The sequence below is a fragment of the Hippocampus zosterae genome, chromosome 6 (assembly GCF_025434085.1).
Source record: "Hippocampus zosterae strain Florida chromosome 6, ASM2543408v3, whole genome shotgun sequence".
NCBI classification, from domain to species: domain Eukaryota; kingdom Metazoa; phylum Chordata; class Actinopteri; order Syngnathiformes; family Syngnathidae; genus Hippocampus; species Hippocampus zosterae.
Window position 1 is genome coordinate 25,675,974 of NC_067456.1, and position 17,581 is coordinate 25,693,554.

Here is a 17,581-nt window from a genome sequence, read left to right on the forward strand (position 1 = left end):
CTCGAAACCGTCCGGAAGTCGGCTCCAATGGCCTCACCGAACTCTTCCCACGCCCAGGTTTTTGCCTCGGCGACCACCGAAGCTGCGTTCCGCTCAGCCAGTCGATACCCGTCAGCTGCCTCTGGGGTCCCACAGGCATCTTGCCCCACCATCGGAGCCTACTCACCACTAGGTGGTGATCAGTTGACAGCTCCGCCCCTCTCTTCACCCGAGTGTCCTAAACATGCGGCCGCAAATCCGATGATACAACCACAAAGTCAATCATCGAACTGCGGCCAAGGGTGTCCTGGTGCCAAGTGCACATATGGACACCCTTATGTTTGAACAAGGTGTTCGTTATGGACAATCCGTGACGAGCACAGAAGTCCAATAACAAAACACCACTCGAGTTCAGATCGGGGAGGCCATTCCTCCCAATCACCCCCTTACAGGTCTCGCTGTCATTGCCCACGTGAGCAGTGAAGTCTCCCAGCAGAACAAGGGAGTCCCCAGCAGGAGTACTCTCCAGCACACCCTCCAAGGACTCCAAAAAGGGCGGGTACGCTGAGCTACTGTTTGGTGCATATGCACAAACAACGGTCAGGACCCGTCCCCCCACCCGAAGGCGGAGGGAGGCAACCCTCTCGTTTACCGGTGTGAACCCCAATGTATAGGCACTGAGCCCGGGGGCAATGAGTATGCCCACACCTGCTCTGCGCCTCTCACCGTGAGCAACTCCAGAGTGGAAGAGAGTCCAACCCCTCTCGAGAGAACTGGTAACAGAACCCAGGCTATGTGTGTAGGCAAGTCCGACTATATCCATTCGGAACTTCTCTACCTCGCACACCAGCTCGGGCTCCTTCCCTGACAGAGAGGTGACATTCCACGTCCCTAGAGCTAGCTTCTACAGCCGAGAATCAGGCCGCCACTGCCCAGCTCACATTGCACCCGACCCCTTTGGCCCCTCCCATGGGTGGTGAGCCCATGAGAAGGGGGACCCACGTTGCCTCTGGCCGGGCCCCATGGGTGTAGGCCACCAGGCGCTCGCCAAAGAGCCCCACCTCCAGGCCTGGCTCCAGAGGGGGGCCCCGGTGACCCGCGTCCGGGCAAGGGAAACTGAGATCCATTAATTTTACACGTCATAAGGGGTCTTTGAGCCGAGTCTAGGAGCAACTTAGCTCAGAAAATTATATATATATATATATATATATATATATATAGAATTTTCTGTTTGTTTAATTTATTATGTTTTTTTAGCTTTGTGAAGGGACGATATGTTTTTTTTATTTTATTTTTTGAGGGCAGCTTGGTGGTCGACTGGTTAGCACATCTGCCTGGTAGTACAGTGTGGGTTTTCTCTTGGTACTCCGGTTTCCTCCCACAAATGTTTTATATTTTTTGTTTGTCATTGTCCCCCTAAAATTAAAAAGTATATTTCAGGAATGAGGAAAACATGCAAACTCCACATCAGAAGGCCAAAGCCGAGATTTGTACCTCGGACCTCTGAACTGTGTGATGGATGTGCTAACTACTTGGTCACCACGCCACCCAAGTTAAAAACATTCACTGTCATCCCAGAGTGGCATAATCCCAGTGCTTCAAGGCCTCATAAAGGTATGACAAAACCTGTAATTTTTGTGTTTACATGAGTAGCAGATTGCATCAATTTTATGTCAGGCTTGGAAGATTCTTCTGCCTTACGAAATTGGAAAGCCAACTTCACGAAGGGGTTTGATTAAAATTGTGATTCAGCTGTACAAGTTATATCTTTCTTGTGTGACTTGAATGCTTCAGTGTTTGGAGCACATCATACACTATTCAGGCTCCAATGGAAAAGAAACAGTCCTGTGTTTCACAGGAGATTTTTGCCGCCTTACATGGGGAAAGTGGATGGAACGGGTCATGAACTGAATTAAATCGAGAGGGACATGGCCCCTGTCTAGTTTCATCTTCTCCCATGCTTCACATGCTGAACAATGTAAAACAGATCAACCCCTTATTTGAGAACTAATCGGTGGGTAATAGAAAACACAGAACCTTCTCCAGAGCTTTGGCGCGCTCTTCACTTTTCTGCAGCAGGCTTTTCGTGTGACTTGTGGCTTGCTCAAGGATGGCCTAAGGAGAAAAAAAAGTTTTTATGGTAAACAGATCAGCAATGGCAAGACCAAGGACAAGTGGCCAGTTGAAGCAGATGAAGAAGAGCCTCACCTCCACTATTTTTCATTGGTTCGTTTATCATATATATATATATATACTGTATACCGTATTTTCACAACCATTCGGTGCACCGTATGGTTGGGCGCAGTCTCATTAATGGGTGCTATTTCTGTATTTTACAAATAGACAAAACACACTGTATTATTGGGGGCAGTTATAAAGTGGTAAAACATACGCCAGCTTAAACATACGCGATGCATGTGCGCATGCTAAAAACGCGTTAGCTTGAAGCATACGGTAGCATGCCAAGACATACAGATACAAGCTAAAAACACATTTTTAAAAAGGCAACGGAAGCAAAACTGAGTTCTGTTGTGTTTTATTTAGCCATCGTACAATGTACTCACGTTTTTCGATCAATCATCACCCAGAAATCCATCAAAGTCCTCATCCTCTGTATCAGAATTGATCAATTGTGCAAGTGCCGGTAATCCATCAAAAACGCTGTGTTTCCTCTCGTTGTCAGAGTCACTCTCATTGCCATGTGGCTCCACAGAAATGATGCCGGCTTTGCCAAAAACTCGAACAACAGTGCAAGCAGACACGTTCGTCCAAGCAGCCATTCGCAAATTGTGGCGTAACTCGCCCAGCGCTGCCTCTCACTCTTTGTAAAGTTGTGTTTGCCATCGATCATCCACGGTTGAAGTTCTTTACTCAAGCCTCCGGGAATAGCAGCAGGCTCAGAGTTCATTTGCTTGACTTGGTTTTTCACCGCTGCTGTGAGATGGGCACGCATCCAAAAGCATAACCGATGGCTTGAAGTTTGAACTGAGCTTCGTAGGCGTTTCTCTTTGTAGAATTTATTTTCGGGGGTTCTTAGAAACCAAAACCGAAGTTGTTTTGCAACAATGCACATTGCCACACTCTATACAGGTGCTGGTACCTGCTAGAGGCGTGCCTTTAGCGTCCACTTACACGCCCACCCTTCACTCATTGGCGGACTGCTGCATGCCTTTCCTCTCTCACGTCTGCCTTTTCTCTCTCTCTCAATATATGTATATATACACGCCCACCCATCACTGATTGGCCGACTTCTTTGTCGCATGCCTGTCCACAGTCACTTCCGCCTTTTCTCTATATAAACAGCGTGTCGGGTGTCATTCAGGTTTTGGAACGCAGCACATACACAAGATGCTCCGTATCATAAGGCGTCCTGTCCATTTTGGAGGACAAACCACCCTTCTACACACACTGAATCAGATCTGATAAATAATTTGAAAACCAGTTGACTTCACGCACAGCCAGGCCGATTGACAAAACTTTGTTTTGTTCCTGAATGATCAACCCCATCAAAGGCCTTTGACAAATCTATGTGTGATGCGGCACAGTGCTATTTGTCATCCAAGACCCAACAAATGTCATTCAGCATTTTGGTGGTACTAAAACAATTCCTGAATCCAGATTGAAAATGAATAAAAACTGAATTTTGGGTCAAAAAATCCTTGAGCAGTTGGCTAACATGACATTCCAATTTCTTTGCTAACACAGTTGACCCTATTTTCAAGTCTATCGCAAAGCGCAGTCTGTGCATATGGATGGATTTTTTTTTTCTAATGGTATTCTTCCATACTTTGCATAGGTAGAATTGGGTCTCAGGGGGCATTTGCACGGTTGTGGGATGGAGCACAGGCGACTGCCAGCCAATTCTTTAAGATCAGGGCGGTCAAAGCGCTCACATGCTTGACATCTTGGAAAAAGAAATAGACTCGCTGGGATCATTGCATGACAATGGCATGTGCAAAGTGGGTTTACAGTATACAGTTGAACTGCAAGATCTCCCCTTGCGAATGATGCAGTCGGCTGTGCATGTGATGTGGACAATTAGAGAGCGCATTGCACCCATGAACGTGCAACTGTTTGAGACCTCCTGCCCCCAAGTCGTTGTGTCTTGCAGTCAAGGGGGTGCTATTATAATATTTTTAAGATGATAATGATCAATGAATCGCTCAAAAATTTATTTCGACAATGATTCAGAGGTCCCACGCTGTTGTCAAATACAACCACCACATACATCTGCAAAATGCCGAATCTGCCTGCACCTTGAAACACCAAAATCCTGCTTCACCACCTTATTCTTCACATTATTTGTGCCTCATTTTTTCAAAAAGAATGAAGTTGAAGCACAAAATACTTGAAATTGCCATAAATGCTTCACAACTGAAACCAATATGCAGAGTCAAATTTACTTCCATAAACACTGCACCACTGTTTTATGCAAATGTGCATTACACGATGATGTGTTTTGTGTGTATGCGTGTCACTTACTGGTAAACAGTTCACAGTAGAAGTCACATTTGTGTCTATAATAGAACAACTGTAGGATTTCACAAAAACACACAAAAAAAATCTGAATTGGAAATTATGACCTGCAGTGTGAATGACTATGGAGTGGCTGTTTCTCAGACCACAGAGTACTAATGCTATGGACCACCAAGACGTTAGAATCAGAATCAGATTTATTGGCCAAGTCTGTAAAACACACAAGAAATTAGCCTTCCTAGTTCCAACCCGTCCATAAACAAAAACAATGACCAACAGAGAAGACAGAACAGTAAACCTGGCGGTTCGCTGTTAAGCACCCCAAGACCTTAGATGCAAAAGTAAAAATGATAGGGGAGGGGATGGGGGGAAAAGACAGGCTCTAGCTATTCTCCACATTAGCTTGAGCCTGAGAAAAAGCCTCAGCATGTGCAGCATCAATATAAAAGACCGCATATCTGTACCACATATCTCAAGACTTGACATGGGGTGAATGGGAAGGATGGAAGGGAGTGGTAGACGTGACAAAACCAGTCTGCCTAGTTGCACAGTCCATTTGAGCACTCCTCGGTGCAGGTTTCATCACTGAGGAAAAATAAGAATCCAACGAAGGAATGCGTGATTATTATGAATGTGCAGGTATGCTGTTGAAGCGCACCGAGATCCACCGAGCCATTGTGACGCACGTACCATCTGTAAAACGTAATAGCCGCTTACAGGAAAACGGCAAACGTGTGTGAAGTCCGCAGCGGTATAGCGAAGCTTATCATCTCTGTGGAGACGTCCTCGGCATACCAGTCTCAGACCCAAGAAGGAGGGTAAGGGACTAATAGGAATGCTTGTGTCCAAGTGTACTTTTCATCCAGGGGAAAGTCCAGATAACAGATGTTTTGGGAGCAGGCCAGCAACAATTTCAGCCAGCCTTGAAAGTATTTTAGCCTTGACTTTCAATGCTGTAAATTAGCTGAATTCTTGATCAACCAGACACCAACTGCTCCTCGTTCTTTTCCATTTTGTGAAGAAGCACGAAAACCGCATCCACTTTGAGATTGAATTCGGTCAATGCATGTGTCTGAGTGTTGCTCACCCGCCTTATATGATCCAGAAAGACTGGCAGCTTGTTACCTTTCAATGAAGCTGGCCTCGTCGGCAGAATTTTGTGATAGGTCAGGAAAGTGCCACCTCCAAACAGCAGCTGTTATCAGAAGACCAATGTCCCAAATGGGTAAGAAGGCTCCTCATTGCCTGCTCTTTTTGCCAATAACCTTTTTGTACAGCAGGATGCTATAATAATTTGAGACAGAGTACAGCACATAGACCAAGTCAGCAAGCAGGTACATAAAGGACGAGGGGAGCAGGAGCAAAGCAAAAAGCATCCACCGTCGTCCAGAGCCAAGCAGAACTCAACTGTGTACCATGTGAGATATTGTGGAGGATGCTCTGGAAGTATGGGGTATCGGATGCCCAAGGACAAGCTGTGCGATCCCTGTCTGACCGGTGACAGAGTTATGTCCACATTGCCAGCAGAAAGTTGGATTCATTTCCATGAGGGTTGTACTCCGCTCAGGCCGTTATTTGTCTCTGATTATGTTCAGAATTTTTAGGCACTGCTGAGGTGTTTAGGCTGTGCAGGTAGGTGCTCTCAGTATTACTTCTTTGCTTTTTGCGGATGTGGGTGTCATGATTCTGTTTATGACCAACAGCTGTTGGTCGTTATCTAATTATTGCTTTAAAAGGACTCGGCACAACCACTCAGTGCCGGGTCATTGTTGCCTTGTTGCTGTCATGTCTGTTTGTTTGCTGTAGCTGTCATGTTCTCGATCATGTTATGTTGACTGTTAGTTTCAGCTACAGCCTGGGTTATGTTTTATACTTTGGATTATTTTTGTTTTCAGGACTTTGTTTAGGATTTCGTTTTCTCTGTTTCAATACAATCTGTCAAGTTCACCCTGCTCCTCCCTCTTGCCTGCTTTTTGGGGTCCACCACCTCACAAACGTGACAGTGGGACTGTTGGCTTTTTCAATCCGCGATCTTCAACTCTCACTGGAGAAATCTGAGACCATGGACGTCAGTCGGGGACTAGATCCTGCTCCAGGTGGAAGAGTTCAATCATCTCGGGGTCTTGTTGATGACTGAAGGGAGGATGTAATGTGAGATTGACAGGCAAATCAACCATAACCTGAAGCTCTTGATTTACAGTTCAATCCATTCTCCTGCTCTTACTGCTTTTGGTCACAACCCATAGCTCATGACCGAAAGATTAAAATCCCGGATACAAGCGGAGGAAATTAGTTTCCTCCATTGGGTGTCCGGGCTCTCCCTTAGGGATTCAAATGAAAAGCGTGGTCATCTGGGAGAGGTTCAGAGCCGCATTGAGAGGAGCCAGAAGAAGTGACTCGGGCACAATGTTTGGTTGCTACCTGGATGCCTGCCTGGTGATGTGTTCTCTGCAGGTCCCCCTGGGAGGAGGCCCAAAGGACGACCAAGGAAACACTGGAGCGATGATGTCACCAGGCTGGCTTGGGTAGGTAGGCCAAGGATCCCTCAGGAGGAGGGAGCTGAACGAAGTGGCTAGGCAGATAAAAGTCTGGGCTTCCCTGCGAAGTGGCTGCCCCTAATGAAATAGATTTAGGAAAAGCAGAAGACAATGAAGGATTGAATGGGTAAATGATGCATCAACTATTATAGTGTTGGTGATTTTGATCATCTCCGTAGTCGTGACTAGTTGTCGTGTTTTGCATGATGGTAGGTGGAGGACCCCAAAAAACAGGGAGGCAGCGAGTAGCAGGGTGGACTGAGCAAGATGTATTCAACAAAAATACAAACAGGAGTGCACTGGAAAAAAGTAACTGAAGTACTTGAACAAAGTCCTGAAAATCACAAAAAAACAAAGTAGAAACAAATCTCCACTTCCTGAAACACCAAATGCTGGACCAGAATTTCCTCGAAGCCATCCAGAAGTTGTTTTCTATTGTGTCACCAAACTCCTCCCATGCCCATGCTAAATCTTGCTTGGCCTGCCAATACCCATCAGCAGCCTCCAGAGTCCCACAGGCCAAAAACAATTGACGGTATTGGCTCTTCAGCTTGACAGAATCTCTTACCATTGTGTTCCACCTGTGTTCTGGCAATGTTGCCACGAAAGGCACCGGCCATGAAGCTTATGTCCACAGCTCCAGTCAGCTGCCTCGAAAACGGTCCACTTGGACTCAAATTCCCCTGCTGCCCCCAGGTATAGAGGAAGATTCTGCCAGACAGGGCTTTCTGCTAGACTTTCCCAATAGAAGTTTAAGTCTGCCAGTTTGGACCACCATCTCCCACCAGCGGCGCCAACACACCACCAGATGGTAATTGGTTGGTTGGTTCAGAATCAGAATCAGAATCATCTTTATTGGCCAAGTATGTAGAACACACAAGGAATTTGTCTCCGGTATAACACGCTGCTTAGTATCATCGTAAACAACAAAATCATTGAACCATTTTAGAGTAACCAGTAGCTTTTGTAGTACCATTTTGTAGTACAAGAAGAGTGACTACGTCAGTGACTGTTTAAGGAGTTAATGGCTAGAGGGAAGAAGCTGTTTAAGTGTCTACTGGATTTGGTGCGCATGGATCTGTAGCGTCTGCCTGAGGGGAGTAGCTGGAAAAGGTGTTGGGCAGGGTGCTGGGGATCCAGGAGGGTTTCCGTATTTTCATCCTACAAACAAACAATGGAATTGGTTGGCTGGTCTCTCGATGCCATAGACAAAATTTTCTCGACGAGAAGAGCAGGCAGTGGGGAGCCTACTTGCCCCTCGGGACATTTGCTGCCAGGTACACCCTAGATTCCTCGAGGAAGTGGAGAATGGTGTGCCTGTCAATACAGTCTGTTGAGGATGTGGAAGACATCACATTATCGGCCTTCTGATAGCAGGTATGCTGCTGTTTGGTGTTAGCAGTTTCCTGATCTATCGAAAAATTCAACCGCCGAGAGCAGCTTTATTGGAAGTGAAGAATCTGCCGGTCTTTTTGGATGGCATGGCACAGATGTCCAACACTCAGACTCAAGCGGTGACTGAGCTCAACTGCAAAATGGATGCGGTTTGGAGCGTCATTGCAAGATGGAGAAAAACTTGGAGAAATTGGGATCCATGCTCAGAAAAAGAAATCGCGGATTTGGCTGATCGGCGCCATTGAAGAGACACCGACCACGGACTCAAGGCTGTCTGTAATTGTTGGCAGCCGTTCCCAAAACATCTGCTATCTCAACCTTTCCCCTGGAAGAACGCACGCATGGAAGCTAGTGTCCTACCATCACCCCCTCCTTCTCGGCCATAGACTGATAAGCCAGGACTGTCTCCATGAGAAGAACTTGACATAGCAGCTGCGGCCTGACACGCACACACAACCAGACAATCACGCGCGCGGTGATGACACCCTTGTCATCACCGCCTTCATTGTTCCTGGTTTTTCCCCGCGACGTGAACTGATCTGCTGAGCGCTGGAATGGACTGGCAGCTCGCCGGTCGGCCCGCGTCGTGCTCCCCAACCCCCATCCATCCGCCCCCCATTACATGTTATGTCTTGTGACTTGTTGTAACTGTCATATGCTTTTTACGTGCTGGGTCTTTTTTTCCTAGACTTAAATTATCCTCAGTAGAGGATAGTTAGGGCATGGTTTTTATTCCCTCACCTTCCCGAGTGTTTTACTTTCTCAACTAAGATCTCGGGGCGCTGTTTATACGGCGAGTATCGACAGTCCCTTTGCACTGTATCCCATGTTTGTCATTGTTTTCATGTTTCTTGTGCAGAGCGTGCCTGTTAAGTCCTAATTACCCCATGGGGATAAATAAAGTTTTCTGAATCTGAATCCGAATAAGCCATAGACAACTTACCTTCTCAGTTCACTGGGACACACAAACCCCTCCACCACAATAAAATGACAGCACAGGGAGTGGATTAGAAGGTTTAAAAAAATGGCGATGACCAGAACATTTCTATGACTGTCATTTACATTAAAAATTTCGATAAATCAAAGAAAATGTGATTTACATGGTAACTTGGAGCACAATGTATGTAAGAATTGCACTACCTTTCCCTGTAGGATCTTCAATGCTTCAAATTTGCCTTCTAGGTAACGATGTGCCACCTCCAGCTCACATATTAATACATCGATTACCTGTCAAACACAAGTGAACTGTCAGTCGAAAAGGCACACGGTTATCAGTTATTCTTCCTTCTTACCTCAATAGACTCCAGTAGTTTGTCACGTAACTCTTCTTTGGGCATGTCAGCAAAGGAGCCAGCTGGATAGTCGAAAGATGTAATCTTGCATCAAAAGTTATACAGCGATCTCTTGCTTGTCACAGTTAATGGGGACCAGAACCCCCCACGAAAGAGGAAAATCCGCGACGTAGGTAACCCGAAGGATGTACAGGTACAGTGATCTCTCGCTAATGGCTGTTAATGGGGACCGGGACCACCCGCGATAGACGAAAAGCCACGAAGTAGGGTTTGCCCCCCCGCCGGCCCACCTAAGAATTTTTGTGTAAGGGTTTGTGGGTACCAGCATGTTAAAAATATGTAAACAGTATTTATACTTTACATATTTGAGACAAAGACGACAGTAGTACACATATTTACTTAAATCTTTAATAATAAAACCTTACCCAGTAATAATATTCATCAGCATTGTCTTTATGCAGCCGTGACAGTGTAGCCTACATTAGCCTCCAGCAAGCTGCTGACCAGCTATCCCGCGGCGCGCAGCCGATGTGTTTATGATTAGACAATTAAGGAGGTGAAGAGACACTGCTGCTTTTTTCATACAAGCCCAATCACCCCTCCTCTCTCTCTCTCTCTCTCACACACACACACACACACACACACACACACACACACACACACACACACGCACACACACACACACACACACACACACACACACACACACACACACACACACACACACACACACACACACACTAATACGTGGAGTAAATACAACACTGATCTTGGCAACCACTTGATTAAACACTGATCTAAGAGTAACCCACACGATAAGACAGAAGGGCGGGTGCAGGGCGGGGCTAAGAAGATGCACTGTCAATCAACAAGGCTGCGCATCATGGCATAGAGCCACTCATGCTGTCATTTGTCGATGCCGGCGCTGGGAATCAATGAAGTTACAGCCATGCACAAAACCTCTGAGTCATTCGGCATTTTTTTCTGAACTTTGGAAAAAAAAAAACGCACTGAGGTCGCGATAATCAAAGCGCGAAATGGCAAGAGATCACTGTATATGGACATGTGTATGAGTATATATAATATTTATAAGACCAAATTTCTTTGAAGTCAAGATGGCGCCCGAGTAGGCAGCCGTCAGCAAGTGCTCTCATGAGCCTTGCTTTTTTGTTTGTTTGTTTTTGTATTTCTTTTGTCACTTTGTGTTTGTTGTTATGTCGTGTGGACTTGATGTGGACCTTTTTCAGCATTTTTTGGCCACGACATTCATCAAGGAGGAGACTCTGTGCTTGGTGGTTGCGCCTTCTCGGCAGCATGGGTATACCAGCACTGTTTTTGACTGGAGGAATGTCGGCGCCATTTGACCGTCGTTGCTGGACAGTCCCGGGGCGCTTGTGTCTTGCGCCTGTAAAGGGCAGCATTTTTCACAGCCCCGCTTTATTCAGCGGAGAGATCGGTGCTGTTGAACGGTCTGCGGCTGGATGGATGGAGGTCTTGAGGAGCCGACGATGAGAAGAAAGGAGCGTTGGCGCGGAGTGCCGATGCGGATTTGGAGCTGGGAGTCGCGGCTTGGAGTTTGAAGCGGATTACGTGGGACAGGAGAAGTGAACTAATCTCTTTTCGTCAATGGATGCTACAGCTTTGTGTTTGCTTTCAAAACTTAGCTTGTAGCAGACGTGTGCACATTTTCAGCATGACGTCTCTGACCCACTGGAGAAAGGACACTTTGATCCTCTCCTCTTTCATCTAGAACTGCTTCAGACAACAAAGTGTATGCAGAAAATTGGTGAAGATTGAACGACTGTCTGTGTCCTATGTGTTGTCTTGTGTTATTTTTGTTATTTTGACTTCAAAATGGCGCCGCGAGAGTGGCTGCCTTTCCAGCAGCTCCTATATTTTGTTGTTCTACTTCTTACTTTCATAACTTTGCTGCTGTGAATTGGGAATTTCTCCATTGTGAGAATAATAAAGGTTTTTTCTTCTTCTTCTTCTTCATGGTATACATGCATGTAGAAGTAATTTTTTTTTTTTCCCCAAGATGGCGCCCGAGTAGGGCGCCTTCGGCAAGTGCTCTTCAATAGCCTTGCTTTTTTGTTCTTTTTTGCTGTTTTTGTCTTTTCTTTTGTCACATGTTGTTTGTTGTTTCATTGTGTGGACCTGATATGGACTGTATTCAGCGCTTTTTGGCCACGACATTCATCAAAGGAGCAGTATCTGTGCTTGGTGGTTGCGCCTTCTCGGCAGCACGCCTGTACCAGCACAGATTTTGATTGGGAGGAATGTCGGCGCCATTGACTGTCGGTGCTGGACAGACCTGGGGCGCTTGTGTTTTTTGCGCCAGTAATGGGCAGCATTTTTCACAACCCCGATTTGTTCAGTGGCTATGTCAGCGCTGTTGGACAGTTGGCGTTGGTGCGGCTGGATGGATGGCCGCTGAAGTTGAGGATGAGGAGAGAGGAGCGTTGGCGAAGAGCGTCGATGCGTATTTGGAACGGTGAGTCGCTGCTTGGAATTGAAATGGATTTTCATGGGACAGGAGAAGTGAACCAAACTCTTTTTTCGTCAATGGATGCTACAGCTTCTTGTTGACTTTGAAACTTAGTTTGTAGGTGACGTGTGCACATTTTGAGCATGACGTCTCTGATCCACTGGTTAAAGGACACTTTGATTCTCTCCTCTTTCATCTCAAACTGCTTCAAACAACAAAGCGTGTGAAGGAAAAGTGGTTAGGACTGCACAACTGTCCGTGTTTTATGTTATGTGTTGTGTTTATTATTTTACTTTATGTTAACTGTTTTGTAAAGTGCTTTGTTACAGCTGCCGCTGTTGTGAAAGCGTTATATAAATCAGCAGGTATTGTATTGTAAATGTTTGTCGTAATTAACATTACTTAATGCTATATATATATATATATATATATATATATATATATATATATTCATTCATTCATTCATCTTCCGAGCCGCTTGATCCTCACTAGGGTCGCGGGGGGTGCTGGAGCCTATCCCAGCTGTCTTCGGGCAGTAGGCGGGGGACACCCTGAATCGGTTGCCAGCCAATCGCAGGGCACACAGAAACAAACAACCATCCACGCTCACACTCGCACCTAGGGACAATTTAGAGTGTTCAATCGGCCTGCTATTCATGTTTTTGGAATGTGGGAGGAAACCGGAGCACCCGGAGAAAACCCACGCAGGCCATGCAAACTCCACACAGGGAGGCAGAAGCTGGAATCGAACCCGGTACCTCTGCACTGTGAAGCCGACGTGCTAACCACTGGATTACCGGGCCTATCCGGGCGGCTCATCAGCTAGTTCCTGCGGAAGCCTGGTAAGGTGGGCCTTCGGCCCACAAAAGTGTTGTTGCTTGGTTCAACTTTTTGTTCATCTTCATTGCTTATCGCGAAAATAAAGAGATGTTTAGTTCTACTAAATAACTAACAATTTCATTGCAATGCTTGTGGGTAGACAACATTTTTTCACTAAGATGCCCGCGCGATCGTAGTGAGCCACTGCCTGTGCGGCGCAGTGGCGGCGCGCAGCAGCGCGGTGAAGTAGGTACGTTTTGAAAAGGGACAGACGGAAGGACAGACCGCGTGCGGTACGACGCGCAATATATATATATATGTATATATATATATATAGGGCGGCCCGGTAGTCCAGTGGTTAGCACGTCGGCTTCACAGTGCAGAGGTACCGGGTTCGATTCCAGCTCCGGCCTCCCTGTGTGGAGTTTGCATGTTCTCCCCGGGCCTGCGTGGGTTTTCTCCGGGAGCTCCGGTTTCCTCCCACATTCCAAAAACATGCGTGGCAGGCTGATTGAACACTCTAAATTGTCCCTAGGTGTGAGTGTGAGTGCGAATGGTTGTTTGTTTCTGTGTGCCCTGCGATTGGCTGGCAACCGATTCAGGGTGTCCCCCGCCTACTGCCCGGAGACGGCTGGGATGGGCTCCAGCACCCCCCGCGACCCTAGTGAGGATCAAGCGGTACGGAAGATGAATGAATATATATATATATATATATATATATATATAGGGCGGCCCGGTAGTCCAGTGGTTAGCACGTCGGCTTCACAGTGCAGAGGTACCGGGTTCGATTCCAGCTCCGGCCTCCCTGTGTGGAGTTTACATGTTCTCCCCGGGCCTGCGTGGGTTTTCTCCGGGTGCTCCGGTTTCCTCCCACATTCCAAAAACATGCGTGGCAGGCTGATTGAACACTCTAAATTGTCCCTAGGTGTGGGTGTGAGTGCGAATGGTTGTTCGTCTCTGTGTGCCCTGCGATTGGCTGGCAACTGATCCAGGGTGTCCCCCGCCTACTGCCCGAAGACGGCTGGGATAGGCTCCAGCACCCCCCGCGACCCTAGTGAGGATTAAGCGGCTCCGAAAATGGATGGATGGATGGATATATATATATATATATATTATATATGTAAAGCGGAGATGCGTGAGATGCGATAACATGGCTCTGTTGGAATGCTACTACTCAAACAACCCTAGTCAGAGGGGTTACATGCAGAGAATGTTGGCTAAATGGTTCATTCGAAACCTACAGTCACGGTTGACCACAAAACAACTAGTAGATCAGTGTTCCAACATCCACAAACGGCAACTGCTGTCACAACTTGAGATTGATGAGGTACAACGCAGGTTCCATGGTGAAGGGCCCCAGGCTGCCAGATCAGAGGAGGAGGTCATACCAGAGATTGGGAGGCCAGTCCCAATGAATGCAGATGATGAGATTGGGAGGCCAGCCCCAATGAATGAAATGCTGAGCGAGGCAGCAACTGACCTGAAAGCTAAGATCATGGAGAGACTGGAAGCTGGGCAACCTAGAAACCGATTACAACGGCTATGTGAAGTACCACCTGAAAGTCTCATGGAAAGTGTGAATGCAGCACTGAGGGCGATCCCTACTGTAACGATCACGGAAACCAATGAGATGATATACGCTTCAGCATCAGTGATCCTAGAGATGCTTGGCTATAAGAGCAACCATGGAAGCCATGAGATACGTTACCCACCATGGAAAAGACGGTTGGAGGCTAAGATCAAGGCGGCTCGGAAAGATGTGAGTCAATTGACGGAGGCCCAGAGAGGTGTGATGAAAAGGCCGATAGCCGAGAGATACATCCAGATGACCACACCTGAAGCACTCGAAATTGCCAAACAAAGGCTCCAAGCCTTGTCCAGCCGCCTAAAGCGGTACACAAAAGAGAATGAGGCCAGACGAATAGACAGGCTGTTCGCAACACAACCTGCGAAAGTGTACGCTCAGTGGCAGGGGCCAAACAACAGAGCTGACCCACCAAGACTGGAAACTGAAAGGTACTGGTAAGGCATATGGGAGAAGGAGGTTGCGCATAACATCAGTGCACAATGTCTGGTGACCCTGAGAGTTACCATAACAGTGGCAGATATACAGGAAAGAGTCTCAGATATGAAGAACTGGACAGCACCAGGCATGGACATGGTCCACACCTACTGGCTAAAGAAACTCACAGCACTCCATGACCGCCTAGCAGCACAAATGAACCAGCTGCTGAGGGATGGGACTCACCCAGGATGGCTAACCGAAGGGCGAATGATCCTGATCATGAAGGATCCCTCAAAGGGTGCAGTCCCATCCAACTATCCAATAACCTGTCTCTCCACAACATGGAAGCTCATGTCAGGCATCATTGCGGCTAAGAGAAGTGGACAATACATGAGCGAAGCACAGAAGGGCATTGGTAGAGATACCAGAGGAGCCAAACATCGGCTCCTGGTTAACAGAACAGTCGCACAAGACTGCAGGTCCCGACGTACCAACTTCTGCACAGCCTGGATTGATTACAAGAAAGCCTATGACTCGATACCACATACATGGATCACTGAATGCTTGGAGTCGTTTAAGGTGAACAGGACCCTAAGAGCCTTTGTTGCGAACTCGATCAGGATTTGGAAAACCACACTTGAAGCCAATGGCAAGCCACTTACCCAAGTGTCCATCAAATGTGACATATATCAAGGTGATGCACTCTCCCCACTGCTGTTCTGCATAGGACTGAACCCCCTAAACCAAGTAATCACCAAGACAGGCTATGGATACCGCCTCAGAAAAGGAGGTACAATCAGTCACCTCCTCTACAAGGATGACATAAAGTGCGAAAGGGACATAGACTCCCTGATCCATACAACCGGGATCTACAGCAGCGACATCGGGATGTCATTCGGGCTTGAGAAATGTAGTCGGGTAGTGAGTAAGAGAGGAAAGGTAGTCCGCACTAAAGGGGTCTCACTCCCTGAAGGAACAATAGCAGACATTGAGGACAGCTACAAGTACCTTGGTATACCACAAGCCAATGGCAACCTCGAACTGGCAACAAGGAAAGCGGCTATGGCCAAATACCTCCAGCGAGTGAGGCAAGTCCTAAGAAGCCAGCTCAATGGCAAGAATAAGACCCAGGCAATAAACAGCTATGCCCTGCCAGTGATCAGATACTCTGCAGGAATAATAAGTTGGCCAAAGGAAGAGATTCAGACCATGGACGTTAAGACCCGAAAGATCCTAACCATGCATGGGGGGTTCCATCCCAAATCCAGCACCCTGAGACTGTACACAAGCCGAAAGGACGGAGGCCGGGGACTAGTGAGTCTGAGAGCCACTGTCCAGGATGAAACATCCACGCTCCATGAATACATCAAGGAGAAGGCTCCAACAGATTATGTACTCAGAGAATCTCTCAGACAATGGGGAACAGAAGATGAGGCGCTGGAAGAGGGACCATCATGGGAGGACAAGCCCCTACACGGGATGTACCACCGGACCATAACTGAAGTGGCCGATCTCAAGAAGTCCTATCAGTGGCTAGAGAGGGCTGGCCTGAAGGACAGCACAGAGGCACTCATCCTGGCTGCTCAGGAGCAGGCCCTGAGAACCAGAGCCATTGAGGCCCAGATATACCACACCAGACAAGAACCAAGGTGTAGGTTGTACAAAGAGGCACCTGACATGATCCAACACATAACTGCAGGGTGTAAGATGCTGGCAGGGAAAGCCTACATGGAACACCATAACCAGGTGGCTGGCATAGTCTACCGAAACATCTGTGCGCAGTATGGACTGGAAACCCAAAGGTCAAAATGGGAAACACCTCCGAAGGTGGTGGACAATGACAGATCGAAGATCCTGTGGGACTTCAGATCCAGACTGACAAGATGGTAATGGCGAACCAACCTGATATCGTGATCATAGATAAAGAGTAGAGGAAAGCCATTGTAGTGGATGTAGCGGTCCCAAGTGATGGAAACATCAGAAAAAAGGAACATGAGAAACTCGAGAAATACCAAGGGCTCAGAGAGGAGCTGGAGAGAGCCTGGAAGGTAAAGGTGACAGTCGTGTCCGTGGTGGTCCGAGTTCTCGAGGCAGTGACCCCCAAACTAGATGAGTGGTTGCAACAGATCCCGGAAAAAACATCGGACATCTCAGTCCAGAAATGTGCAGTGCTGGGAACAGCAAAGATACTGCGCAGAACCCTCAAGCTTCCTGGCCTCTGGTAGAGGACCCGAGCTGAATGAGGGACGGACACCACCCGAGGGGTGAGACGAGGATTTTTTTATATATTAGAGCTGTCAAACGATAAAAATATTTAATCTAATTAAAAATGCAACTGTCATAATTAATTCAAATGAACTAAAAAATTAATCGCGATTACTCACGTTTTTTATCGTTTCTGAATATCCTTTTACATTTTTTGTCCTATTTTTCCCCCATTTTAATGCTCTCATCAACTTGGAATCATGAATCAGTTTTCTATGTGCCAAGTGCAAATATCATTCATTCATTCATTCATTCATTCATTCATTCATTCATCTTCCGAGCCGCTTGATCCTCACTAGGGTCGCGGGGGGTGCTGGAGCCTATC

At 47.0% G+C, this 17,581-nt stretch overlaps 1 protein-coding gene across 1 annotated transcript in view; it reads right to left on the reverse strand.

Moving 5' to 3' along the window:
• The window catches only part of rad17 (RAD17 checkpoint clamp loader component), a 155,434-nt gene that overhangs the window by 26,236 nt on the left and 111,617 nt on the right, over positions 1-17,581 (reverse strand). The window contains exons 16-18 of the mRNA XM_052068405.1: positions 9,680-9,741; positions 9,528-9,614; positions 2,017-2,094 (exon numbers count right to left, since the gene is read on the reverse strand). Of these exons, the coding sequence (XP_051924365.1) occupies positions 2,017-2,094; positions 9,528-9,614; positions 9,680-9,741 (227 nt within the window). The remainder of the gene's footprint in view (positions 1-2,016; positions 2,095-9,527; positions 9,615-9,679; positions 9,742-17,581) is intronic.